At 45.5% G+C, this 13,651-nt stretch overlaps 1 protein-coding gene across 2 annotated transcripts; it reads left to right on the forward strand.

Annotated features, from left to right (window-relative positions):
- Nucleotides 1–1,552: 1,552 nt before the first annotated feature.
- LOC108703273 (ras-related protein Rab-35) lies at nt 1,553–13,219 on the forward strand. Of its 2 annotated transcripts, none has more exons than XM_018239386.2 (7): nt 1,553–1,771; nt 4,621–5,261; nt 5,352–5,402; nt 6,670–6,793; nt 7,293–7,417; nt 8,218–8,342; nt 12,344–13,219. In XM_018239386.2, exons 2-7 carry the CDS (start codon nt 5,207–5,209, stop codon nt 12,467–12,469), a joined length of 606 nt encoding a protein of 201 aa, XP_018094875.1. In that variant the 5' UTR covers nt 1,553–1,771; nt 4,621–5,206; the 3' UTR covers nt 12,470–13,219. The 2 variants fall into 2 exon arrangements, with proteins under 2 accessions (XP_018094875.1, XP_041434301.1); XM_041578367.1 differs by lacking the exon at nt 1,553–1,771 and adding an exon at nt 3,441–3,465.
- The last annotated feature ends 432 nt before the right edge of the window (nt 13,220–13,651 follow it).

Genomic DNA, 13,651 nt, shown 5'->3' on the forward strand with positions numbered 1-13,651 from the left:
CATCTTCAGCTGTAGAAGGGAGGCAATATCCATTGGTTTAGAGGGGTGAGGAAGGACCTGACATCGCTTAACAGGTGGATCACATTAGAATTTTCGGACCCTATAAAGAGTAAATCTGTACTTTGGCCCTGCATAATTCACACAACAGGAAATGCCTAACGCTCCAGATCTGTGCAGCGAGAATATAATAATTGGGCCTCAAACATGAAATCTTGCACAATGTTCCACAGTGAAATCCAGCAGGCACAGCTTCAGTGCAGGCAGACATTGACAAATTCACATACACCCCCTCTGTATGTATTCTTGGTTAAGCCCAGGGTAAACCCTGCCCCCAGCAAAGGGGTATTGACTGCACCATTTCAATATGAGGGGTAAACCCCTTATTCCCACCCTCATAATGGAGTGGTGCAGTCTATGCCTGTGCAGAGGCCAGGGCTAACTCAGTTTAGACGGGGTGGGGGCCTGATCCCAGTTTATATTGGGAATGGGACACAATAGATCCTGATGTAGAAGTTGAGCATGGGGAAGTGGGTGAAATCCCATCAAGGATGGGGGATCCAATTTGATCTCCAGTTTACAATGGACATGTCAGATAACAAGTGGTTATGGGTCTTACAAATCCCTATTTAGTATGGGAGAAATGCAAGTCAGTGCCCACCCAGAGAAGAGGCTTCCTAGAATATCATAGGGATGGAGGTCCCAGACATGTCAGTCATATTCCTCATAGGGAAGTTTAAATTCTGGATGGGGCACAGAAAATGCCAGTTTAGGACAGGGAGCAGTAAGTGCCAGTGTAGGACAGGGATGGGGCACAGCAAATGTCAGTTTAGGACAGGGATGGGGAGCAGTAAGTGCCAGTTTAGGAAAGGGGTGGGGTGAACTAAGAGCCAGTTTAGGACAGGGATGGGGAGCAGCAAATGCCAGTTTAAGACAGAGATTGGGAGCAGTAAGTGCCAGTTTAGGAAAGGGATGGGGTGAAGTAAGTGGCAGTTTAGGACAGGGATGGGGAGCGGTGTCAGTTTAGGAAAGGGATGGGGCGAAGTAAGTGCCAGTTTAGGAAAGGGATGGGGCAAAGTAAGTGCCAGTTTAGGAAAGGGATGGGGTGAAGTAAGTGCCAGTTTAGGAAAGGGATGGGTCGAAGTAAGTGCCAGTTTAGGGCAGGGAAGGGGTGAAGTAAATGCCAGTTGAGGAAAGGGATGGGGTGAAGTAAGTGCCAGTTTAGGAAAGGGATGGGGGAAGTAAGTGCCAGTTTAGGAAAGGGATGGGGGAAGTAAGTGCCAGTTTAGGAAAGGGATGGGGCGAAGTAAGTGTCAGTTTAGGAAAGGGATGGGGTGAAGTAAGTGTCAGTTGAGGAAAGGGATGGGGCAAAGTAAGTGCCAGTTTAGGGCAGGAATGGGGTGAAGTAAATGCCAGTTGAGGAAAGGGATGGGGTGAAGTAAGTGCCAGTTTAGGAAAGGGATGGGGTGAAGTGTCAGTTGAGGAAAGGGATGGGGAGCAGTAAGTGTCAGTTTATCATCACGTATCTCCAGCACAGGGCGCTGATGGGGCCCCAGAGGATCAGTAGTGGGCCCGGGAGACACATGATCGGTGACGCTGTTGAGCCGCGGGGCGTTCCGAGCTCCCGCCCTCTCTCCCCGCAGTGAGCGGATTATCTGGGCCGGGGGAAGGGGAGGAGGGAGAGTGACCGCAGCCAGACCCTCTCGGGAGGGGACATCGGGGCAACAGCAGCGGAGAGAAGAGGAGGGACCGAGAGAGAGAGACGCTCCCAGGGGTAAGAGACAAATACTGTGCCGGGACTAGAGAGAGAGGAGACCGCAGCCCCCGCTCATTCCACTCTTCCTACAGAGGGGGGGGGGGGGGGGGGCGGTACAATACTCGGGGCTCTGCGGAACCTGCTGAATGTGATTCCCAAACTGTGTGTTTAGCCCCGAGTCACCTCCCAGCCGCGTCTGACATTCCTCCATCTTATTCCTGCACAATCCCGCTCTCTATGTCCCGTATATTCCCTCTGTACCCCCCTCTGTACCCCGACACTTTCTCTGCCCCGCCCCACTACTGGCACCAGCGACTCCTCAGCCCCCTCAGCCCATTCACTCACTGGCGCACACGAACTTCTGCCCACTCTCCCGGCACTTTCCCAGCATGCACCGCGGCCGTGATGATTGTATAACAGTAGTACTGACTCTATCTCTGACTCTGTATCTCTGACTCTCTATTGGCGCCTCTTGTGCTGAATCCCTGGCAGTTCCACGTCTCTCGGGCTGAGCCCTTGTGAAGTAGTACGACCCAGAGGCCCCTCTGTTAACTTGGCACATTCTAAAGTTTTAAATGTGTAAGAATTACAGTCTCTGTGCAGTAATCTCTCCCATCACTCCCTTGTGTTTGCTGTGTGAGGAAACAATGGTGGGGGTGGGGCAGACAGGAGAAATGGGGCAGGAAAGTGGCAGTTTGCACAAAGTTCTCCTCAAGTCAAGCCCTGGGGTCATGGGAAAGAGGAGCAATAATAGACTAGTAATGGACTAATACTGTAGAAAAATTTATATCAAAAAATGATATAAGTCCCAAAGCTTTCTTCAAGTAAAAAATATTAATTTATTGAAGTACATTTTAAAAGAATTATAGCTGGTACATACTACCTCCCATATCCCACCTTACGCGTTTCGCACCCTCCGGCGCTTAGTCATAGGTGTGTCTATCAGTAGGGGGTCGTTCACGCGTAAGGTGGGATATGGGAGGTAGTATGTACCAGCTATAATTCTTTTAAAATGTACTTCAATAAATTAATATTTTTTACTTGAAGAAAGCTTTGGGACTTATATCATTTTTTGATATAAATTTTTCTATAGTTGATGGCCCTTTTGAACTGGGGCGAGTCCCGTGGGCTTGGTTTGATAATAATATGGACTCCCGACTTTGTATAGAATTATGGACTAATACTGGACTAGTAATGACTAATAATGGACTAATACTGGACTAATACTGGACTATTAATGGACTTATACTGCACAGATGGGTAAACGAGTGAGGGGAGCTGGAGAGGGTGAGAGACTGTAACATGTAAAACAGGCCCTACATAGACAGATTTTGTCGGCTAAAAAAGGTTTAACTGTTGATTCACCCCTCCGCTTAAACAATATGGTACAAGACTCTGGTCGTACAGGCTGCAAGATCTACACTAACTGTCAGCTGTCTGTCCCTTTGATTACATTTGCAAAAGGCACACGCAGTGAACAATCATTTAACGAGGATTTATCTGACCGCCCATCCACTGACCAATTTTGTTGTTTCATGACAAAAATTTTGAAACCTGTCTGATCGGCTGTTGGGACGGTTTTGTCTGAACAATACGATCATTTGCGCTCCTGTCGGTGTAACAATAAGTAGGCAATTTAAAATCGGTCATTTCACACAGCAGAATCTGCCCATGTATGATCTTTATATGCTCGGGGAGAATCTGCAACTGAGGTCAGTAGGTAGTTTGAGAGTAGATTTGAGTGGAACAGGAAACAATAGAGGGAGACGGGTAAGAGCAGAGTTCAGTGGAACAGGAGAGAGTAGAGGTGAGGGGGCAGGAGAGAGTGGAGTTGAGGAGAACAGGAGAGAGTAGAGTGAGAGTAGAGGGGAGGGGGTCAGGAGAGAGTAGATAAAGGTGAGTGTGGATGTTGAGCAGCAGCAGGTGTAAATGGTGAGAAGCCAGTTGAGTGAGAGTAAAGGTGAGGGAGGCGGGAGAGAGTAAAGGTGAGGGAGTAGAGGTGAGAGCAGAGTTCAGTGGAACAGTAGAGAGTAGAGGTGAGGGGTACAGGAGAGTGAGAGTAGAGGTGAGGGAGGCAGGAGAGAGTAAAGGTGAGGGAGGCGGGAGAGAGTAAAGGTGAGGGGCAGGTGAGAGTAGAGTTGAGTGGAACAGGAGAGAGTAGAGTGAGAGTAGAGGTGAGGGGGACAGGAGAGAGTAGAGTGAGAGTAGAGGTGAGGGGGACAGGAGAGAGTAGAGTGAGAGTAGAGGTGAGGGGGACAGGAGAGAATAGAGTGAGAGTAGAGGTGAGGGGGACAGGAGAGAGTAGAGTGAGAGTAGAGGTGAGGGGGACAGGAGAGTGTAGAGTAAGAGTAGATATGAGGGGACAGGAGAGAGTAGAGTTGAGTGGAACAGGAGAGCGTCAAGATGAGGGGGGCAGGAGAGAGTGGAGTTGAGGAGAACAGGAGAGAGTAGAGTGAGAGTAGAGGTGAGGGGGACAGGAGAGAATAGAGTGAGAGTAGAGGTGAGGGGGACAGGAGAGAGTAGAGTGAGAGTAGAGGTGAGGTGAGGGGGACAGGAGAGTGTAGAGTAAGAGTAGATATGAGGGGACAGGAGAGAGTAGAGTTGAGTGGAACAGGAGAGCGTCAAGATGAGGGGGGCAGGAGAGAGTGGAGTTGAGGAGAACAGGAGAGAGTAGAGGTGAATGGGGGCAGGAGAGAGTAGAGTGAGTGTAGAGGGGGACATGAGAGAGTAGAGGGGAGGGGGTCAGGAGAGAGTAGATAAAGTTGAGTGTGGATGTTGAGCAGCAGCAGGTGTAAATGGTGAGAAGCCAGTTGAGTGCTTTTTCGCTTTCACTAGTGAACCCTCCTCCCTTCTCCCTCTCTCTCCAGAGGAATCTGGCTGCTGATTTTCTGCTGACTTCCTTCCTCCTGGAACAACAATCCAAGAGGAAAACCCAGTGACGAGAGGGACACGCAGTCCAGCACTGGAGGAGGAAGAAGAGGAACGCTGAGGAGAGAGTGACTTATATAGAACTAGGAGAGACAGTTAGGCTCGAGTACAGGACCCGGGGGATATATATATATCTATATACACACGCACAGGAGATACTGAATATGCACAAGAGAATGTGATGTCGGCACAAGTTGGAGTCACAATTGTACATACAGAGGGCACAAGAGTGACAGAGTGAACTGTAACACACAGGTTGGAGGAGTGAAGTGTAACGCACAGGTTGGAGGAGTGAACTGTAACACACAGGTTGGAGGAGTGAACTGTAACACACAGGTTGGAGGAGTGAAGTGTAACGCACAGGTTGGAAGAGAAACACAAATAAGTCCCATGAGTGGTGACATGGATAAGGGTCACGAGTAGGAGTGTAACAGACACAAAAAGTGACATTTGGAATTGGGATAGTGCAGAAAGGAGACTGCAAGGACACAAGGAAGTGCAGCATCCAGACACTTGAGGTGTAACATGGCCGCTAAGGACTACGACCATCTCTTTAAACTGCTTCTTATTGGAGACTCTGGTGAGTACTGAACAGTACAGACTTTTTCCACCAGCCCATAACGTTCCTTGCCCACTCTTACACCACGTGTGTCTTCTTCTCTTCATTTAGGTGTTGGAAAAAGCAGCCTCCTGCTGAGATTCTCCGATAACTCCTTCTCTGGTAAGCGGATCACCGAATGGAAAGGCTGAGGAGTAGATGTGTCCAGTGGAGCACCCTCAGTGCTGGAGGAGAATGTGAGGGGGTCAGCAGGGTCCTTTGCAGACAGATTTGGAGCCTCAGACAGGTGTAAGCTCAGCAGCCTGGAGATTGGGCGGTCATGAAAGATATGACAGTTGGACCTGTTACTTTGCAGTTTACCTGACTGTCCACCCACTTAGCTCCTTCACCTCTGCAATCCACCAAGCCCTCCCCCTCAGACATACCCCTTCACTTCCAGGCTATTATACTTAGAGAATTCTGAGGCCCCTAATCTGCCTACAGTGGGTGCTCCTGTCCCCCTTAAAGGGATACTGTCGTGGGAAAATAAAATTCAAAACGCATCAGTTAATAGTGCTGTTCCAGCAGAATTCTGCACTGAAATCCATTTCTCAAAAGAGCAAACAGATTTTTTCATAATTCATTTTGAAATCTGACATGGGGCTAGACATAGTGTCAGTTTCCCAGGTGCCCCCAGTCATGTGACTAGTGCTCTCATAAACTTCATTCATTCTTTACTGCTGTACTGCAAGTAGGAGTGATATCTCCCTCCCCCCCAGCAGCCTAACATCAGAACAATGGGAAGGTAACCAGATACCAGCTCCCTAACACAAGATAACAGCTGCCTGGTAGATCTAAGACCAGCACTCAATAGTAAAATCCAGGTCCCACTGAGACACATTCAGTTACATTGAGTAGGAGAAACAACAGCCTGCCTGAAACATTTCCATCCTAAAGTGCTGGCTCTTTCTGAAATCACATGACCAGGCAAAATGACCAAATCCAGGATTCGGTTCGGGATTCAGCTAGGATTGGGCCTTTTTCAGCAGGATTCAGATTCGGCCGAATCCTTCTGCCTGGCCAAATCCTAATTTATGCAAATTAGGGGTGGGGAGGGAAATCTCATAACTGTCACAAAACAGGGAAGTAAAAAATGTTTTCCCCTTCCCACCCTAATTTGCATATACAAATTAGGATTCAGATTTGGTTCGGTATTTGGCCGAATCTTTCAAGAAGGATTTGGGGTTTCGGCCGAATCCAAAATAGTGGATTTGGTGCATCCCTACATTTAGAAATAAAAACATCCTAAAAATCATGACAAAATCCCTTTAAATACTTCACCACTGAGAATGTTCTTTCAACTCCTCCCACTTGGGACACACTCTGATATTGGTGACTCCGGTGCTTCTTACTACTACTTTACTCTCGCTGTATTCTCTGTTTTCTGCAGGAAGTTACATCACAACCATCGGGGTCGACTTCAAGATCCGCACTCTGGTTCTGGATGGAGAACGAGTGAAGCTGCAGATCTGGGACACGGCCGGGCAGGAGAGATTCAGGACAATCACCTCCACGTGAGAGAGAGTGTGTGTGTGTGTGTGCGGTTCAACACTTTGCATGAGAGTGCCATGGGGAAGGAGCATGGTTGAATGGTTGTCACCTTGAGGGAGTAGTCTCTGCAGTGGAGAGAGATTAGGGGGATCGACAGATCGGGGTATTGTATGGAGGGCAGGTGAGTCCTGGGACATTGCTTGTATGGAGGGCAGGTGAGTCCTGGGGCATTGCTTGAATAGAGGGCAAATGGAGAATTGAACAGAGTAAAGATGGATACTGCTGCATTGTGTGTATGGGGTACAGGTTGATTATGGAGAAGGTAAGGAGACATTGCTTGTATGTGGGGGGTTGTGGAGGCAATGTTTGTGTGGGGAACAGGTGATGGGGCATTGCTGTATATGGTTGAGGGGTCAGTGATAAGTGAATTAAGTGCATGCACATGGAATGGGAGTAGAACACAGGGTATTAGGGGGTTGTTGCTATAGGAACACTGACCATCTGTATCTCACCCTCCCACAGGTATTACAGGAACACTCACGGTGTTATTGTGGTGTATGATGTCACCAGTCCAGAATCGTTTGTGAATGTGAAGCGCTGGCTGCATGAGATCACTCAGAATTGCGACTCTGTCTGCACTGTACTGGGTAAGAAACATGCGACTAACTGGCCAGGCTACATATGTGCCCTTTGCCTGACAAACTCTAACATTGGCCACTCACAGACCTTCCTTCAGACTAATTGGTTGGATATTGGCCAATATGGACACACACATGGGCATAATCCGAGTTGTGATAGTTTAAAGGAGAAGGAAAGGTTAAAACTAAGTAAGCCTTATCAGAAAGGTCTCTATAAATACACCAGTAAACCCCCAAATTAATGTTGCTCTGAGTCCTCTGTCACAAGAAACACAGCATTTCTTTCCTTCTATTGTGTACTCATGGGCTTCTGTATCAGACTTCCTGCCTTCGGCTTAAACCTCATTGCCCTGGGCAAGAGCATGCTCAGTTTGCTCCTCTCCCCCACCCCTCCCTTCTCTACTTTAATCTGAGCCCAGAGCAGAGAGAGACTCAGGCAGGAAGTGATGTCATACCACATTAATACTACAGTTCCTATTCTAAACAAACAGAGAGTTTCTAGAGCTGTTTACTCAGGTATGGTAAAACATTCTACAGAATAAATATAGCATTCTAGCTTGCACTATTACAGCTAATCTATTGGCAATAAAATGCCTCCGTAGCTTTCCTTCTCCTTTAAGGATGCTGGTTGGCCAGTGATCCCCTGCATGAAGTTCAGGTTCCAACTCATTTTCAATCAGTAAATCAAATAAAACAACTGACCCATTTGTGGCCACCTTACTGCCCCCCCCCCCCCCGACACGTCACAACCTGCCCAATATTGGTCATTTCCCATGGTCCCTGACAGCCCTCTGTGGTTTTTTTCTCAGTCGGTAACAAAGATGACGATCCTTCCCGGAAACACGTGGAATCCGCCGATGCCAAGAGATTCGCTGATCAGATGGGTGTCAGATTGTTTGAGACGAGCGCAAAAGAGAACCGCAACGTGGAGGAGGTGAGTGTAACGTGTGTGTAGGTTGTTATGTATTTATTCACATTCCCATACATAAACTCTAGCCCAGCTAATTGTAATGGAGTCACTTTAGCAACATCTGGGGAGTCATCCCCTCCTTGTCTGCATATAGTACTCTGCCCTGCGATTGGCCAGTCAGCCGGGGAGGAACCTCCCACACCCCACTCTGGCATCTGTAAGTACCCAGGGATGTGACTGCTGTTTTGAGATTGGTGTGGGATTGGTATCGGATTGTTATGAGATTGGTTTGGGATTGGTATGGGAGGTTTGAGATTGGTGTGGGATTGGTATGAAATTGGTATGAGATTGGTGTGTGACTGGTGTGAGATTGGTGTGGAATTGGTATGAGATTGGTGTGGGGTTGGTATGGGATTGTTATGAGATTGGTATGGAATTGGTATGAGATTGGTGTGTGACTGGTGTGGGATTGTTATGAGATTGGTGTGGGGTTGGTATGAGTTTGGTGTGGGGTTGGTATGAGATTGGTATTGGATTGGTGTGTGACAGAGATGTGACTGCTGTTTTGAGATTGGTGTGGGATTGGTATGAGATTGGTGTGAGGTTGGTATGGGATTGTTATGAGATTTGTATGGTATTGGTATGAGATTGGTGTGGGATTGGTATGAGATCGGTGTGGGATTGGAGGGGGGGGGTCTTGTCCACAAAGTATGATATCAATTCAATACACATTTTATAGTGAAATCTAAGCATGTGGAGCTGCCATTGTAATGTCACATGCGCACCAGTGGTATATACTTAGTTATAGACACGCCCCCTATACTGCACCCTAGTCCGACGCTGATTTGATTCGACTGAGGAAACGGCAGAGATTTGTTCTGGTGAAGCATGCGTTTATCCTAGGAATGCACCGAATTCGGGATTCGGCCTTTTTCAGCATCCTTCTGCCCGGCTGAATCCTTCTGCCCAGCCGACCCGAATCCTAATTTGCATTTGTAAATTAGGGTCAGGGAGGGAAATTGCGTGACTTTTTGTCACAAAACAAGGAAGTAGAAAATTGTTTTCCCTTCTCACCCCAAATTTGCATATGCAAATTAGGGTTCGGATTCAGTTCAGTATTTCGGCCGAATCTTTCGCGAAGGATTCGGGGGTTTGGCCAAATCCAAACAAGTGGATTTGTTGCATCCCTAATTTATCCATTGGCAATTTACTTTATTGCTGGGGAAGGCATCTTGTCTCTCATAGAAAAAAGGAAAATATAGAAAAGAATGCAGGTAAAGTTGGCCTTTATTATGTATTAGTTTGGCTTTCTTTGGACTGGGCGGAGCCAAATGGGTGGGGAGTTGTTTGTAGAGCAGAATAAACATGTCTGATCTCACAATGGGAGACAATCAAACATGATGCATTTGTAGGCGAGTCCTTTGAGCTGCAGCTGGGAAAGAAAAGAACTTGTCATAGATAATGGAGTCAAATAACAGGCATGTCACTGTCGAGGAACATTTAAATCCCACTGGCCCTTTAAAGGATAAGTAAACCTTTAAAATAAGTGAATGTAAAATTGATGAGGGGGCTATTCTAAGCACTTGTCATTTACATTCATTATTAATTTTGTTTTGATTCCAAGATATTAAGGGATACATGTGCTGTTAATATGAATGAATTTTGTTACAACAGCGCCACCTGCTGGTCAGTTTCCCACCAGTCTGACCACCAAGTAGTCAAGGAAGTTGTCAGGAGAAAGAAAGAGGCTGCTCTGGTGTTCTTCTGCTTAGGAAAGATGTAAAAAGGGTTCTAATTTTATTCCTGGCATGAACCATTTCTATGAGAATGGCCAAAACGGCTGTTACAGACACACCAAAACTGCCGTTATAGACGCATCCAAACTGCCGTTATAGACGCATCCAAACTGCCGTTATAGACGCATCCAAACTGCCGTTATAGACGCATCAAAACTGCCGTTATAGACACACTAAAACTGCTGCTTTCCTTATTCTATTTTCTTTTGGTGGTTGCTCTGGTGGTGGTTATCTGCACTGCTGCTTCTGACTACTGAAACCAGCTGATTAACTGACCTGTAGGAGAACAGACTTCTACTGCATTGTTTTTAGAGTCAGACTCAGAGAAGAGAACAAGACAAACCGACCGTTTAATTGCAGTTGCAGTTACTAATTGTGTAATGGTTCTTTATGGGAAAGTTGCATATGCAGAAAATGACACTGGCACGAAAGTAAAACTGTCAGCCAATGAAACTGGCTTGCCGCTGACATGTACAAAACATGACTTTGATTATGGCGTCACCTGGTGTCCATTTGTGCTCAAGATATGTGTGTGTTTGTTTAAATTCTCAATGAATAAAGGTGGAGCTTGACAAATAAAATGGACATACATAAGACTCTTGGCAGGAGAAAAATTACTAAAATACTATAAAAGTGGTTCGGTGGGGAACCAGCAATGCAAAACAGGTGAGAAAACATAGGAGAGGGCTGCAGGATATTAAAGGGGTGATCACTTTTAAGTTCAATTTTAGTATGTTATAGAATGACCAGTTGTAAGCATATTTTCAATTGGTTTTCATTATTTATTTTGTTATAGTTTTTTTTACAGCTTTCAATGGGGGGGTCACTGACCCCATCTAAAAAACAAATGCTCTGTAAGGCTACACATGTATTGTTATTGCTACTTTTTATGCCTCATCTTTCTATTCCGTCCCTCTCCTATTCATATTCCAGTTTCTTATTCAAATCAGCCCATGGTTGCTAGGGGAATTCGGACCCTAGCAACCAGATGCATGTTTATAATGCAAATTGAAGAGCTGATGAATAAAAAGCTAAATAACTCAACCAAAAATAATAAAAAAATGAAAACCAATTGCAAATTGTCTCAGAATATCACTCTCTACTCAAAGGTGAACAACCCCTTTAAAGAAAAGGACATAAAAGGGAGAGAGAGGGGGGGGGGGGAAAGAACAGGAACCAATAAGGCAAATGAAAGGAATGTAGAATAAATCACAACTGAGTATAGATTGTGTCAATGAAAGATATGAGTTTGGGGGGAAAAAAACCTAGAAATGCACTTCTCCAGTTTGGAATTTAAATGGCTACTGGTTGCCAGGGCTCACTTTCCCTAGCAACAGGGCAGCAGTTTATAAGTCAGAATGGAAGACAAATGGAGCATATAAAACTCAAATAACAATGATAATGTCGCCTCACAGGGGAACATTATTTGGTTGCTGGGGATCACATTTTATATTTCAAAACAGGCTAATATAACAAAAATCCATATATAAAGGAAGATCCACTGGATAGTTGCTAAGAATAGGCTTCTATAGCCTGCTACACATTTCTAGTAATGCTCAGTTGTTCTTATAACTAATGGAAGTGTTTCTGTACTACTAGTAAAGTCCATATTTGTTTTTAAAGGATAAGTAAACCTTTAAAATAAGTGTAAAATTGATCAGGGGACTATTCTAAGAGATATTGTAATGTACATTTATTATTTATTTTCTATTTATACCAAGATATTAAGGGATACATGTACTGTTAATATGAATGAATTTTGTTCCAGCAGCTCCACCTGCTGGTCAGTTTCCCACCAGTCTGACCACCAAGTAGTCAAGGAAGTTGTCAGGAGAAAGAAAGAGGCTGCTCTGATGTTCTTCTGCTTAGGAAAGATGTGAGAAAGGTTTCTAATTTTATTGCTAAACAGAAGAACATCAGAGCAGCCTCTTTCTTTCTCCTGACAACTTCCTTGACTACTTGGTGGTCAGACTGGTGGGAAACTGACCAGCAGGTGGTGCTGTTGTAACAAAATTCATTCATATTAACAGCACATGTATCCCTTAATATCTTGGAATAAAAACAAAATAAATAATGAATGTAAATGACAAAAGTGCTTAGAATAGCCCCTCATTAATTTTATCATGCACTTATTTTTAAGGTTTACTTATCCTCTAGTGCACATCTACTCACACTATTAACCTACGTTGGTTTATTATAATATAATAATAAATATAAATGTTTCTTCAGATGTTCCTTTCTGCGACCCGTATGGTCCTGCGCATGAAGAGAGACAACCAGGCCAGGCTGAATCCCAGCGAGGTTGTCAGCATCACCAAGACGAAAAAGAAACCGCACGTCAAGAGATGCTGCTGACTCCGCCCCTTGGATGTGTCGGGGAGGGGCTTCTACAAAAGTTAACTGGAAATGACTATGGGAGTTTAAGGGGGGGCGGACTGGATCATACCACTGTTTTGGGGGATACATGATAGAAGAAAGACGGCTTATGTTGTGTGGAGACTCAATCACGTGGCTGTGTAGGTGAGCCTTGATGTGAGTTCCAGCAGCCATAGTGGGAGACTACTGTACTTGGCAGCTGACAGCCACAAAACTGCCAGCTGGAGCTGCAACACCGTGCCGTAGAGCATATGGGTCATCCAGTACAGAGGCCTTTCAGTTCCTATGCTGAGGGCTGCAAAGAGAATCCATGGACATTTTCCCAATAAAAGTGATGGGGTGAAATTTAATATTAAGGAGAACTTAAGGAATGTACAGGACCACTAGGAGGCGAATGCACGGTGAAATTAGAGGAGGAGTAGATAAAGTGAGAAGAGGGACAGGGTAGTACAAGTACAGTAGCTGCAGGGGGAACCACTGGATCATATGCTCCACGGTGTTATTTAGATATGTTTCAATAACTGACGACGGCAGACATATTTAACCCGGTTCGGGCAGCCATCTTTAATGCATTCCCTCTCTCCATGTTTATAAACGCCTCTCGCCACTGTATATCTATATATTTATGTATTACTTTTGTCCCGAGCTGTACATGAATCTAAAGCTTATTTTTGCATTTACGGTAACTTGATATTAACTTGGAGATTATAAACTGGACCTTTTTTTGTACATAACGACTCATTGGGTGTTCCTGGTTCCTCTTCGCTCAGAGATGGGAGGTTGCTGGTCTGTTCTGTCAGGTCTGGCAAGTCTTCGCTCTCCTCCATTTATACACTTCTCTCTCTGGGCTAATGATAGCCTGAAACCCAATGTTCTTTGCTCACCTTCAGAGGTCATCTGTGGGCTTCTTACACAATGGATTGTCTATGGGGTGCAAGGCTTCTTTGTGCCAAAGTTAGTCTGAGCAGAACGGAGACACATTAATCCATTTTAGTGTAAGTAGGTGGCCATTTTCTTTAGGATCTTTCCTTGCAAGAGTAAGTCCACCGACAGTGGTTCTGCATGAGGCACAATATACTTGCTGTTCTCTTTCCCATGGTCAGGCAGGGACAAAAAGACATAGAGATAATAAGTGGGAAAACACTCAGACCACATTGTCAG

This window comes from Xenopus laevis, chromosome 9_10S (genome assembly GCF_017654675.1).
Source record: "Xenopus laevis strain J_2021 chromosome 9_10S, Xenopus_laevis_v10.1, whole genome shotgun sequence".
Lineage (NCBI taxonomy): Eukaryota > Metazoa > Chordata > Amphibia > Anura > Pipidae > Xenopus > Xenopus laevis.

Bases quoted from the DNA above. Each gene is read 5' to 3' on its own strand.
- LOC108703273 (XM_018239386.2), top strand. From the start codon at position 5,207: ATGGCCGCTAAGGACTACGACCATCTCTTTAAACTGCTTCTTATTGGA. The intron at 5,403-6,669 runs GTAAGCGGATCA...TGTTTTCTGCAG, and splicing joins CTCCGATAACTCCTTCTCTG to GAAGTTACATCACAACCATC. The intron at 7,418-8,217 runs GTAAGAAACATG...TTTTTTTCTCAG, and splicing joins CTCTGTCTGCACTGTACTGG to TCGGTAACAAAGATGACGAT.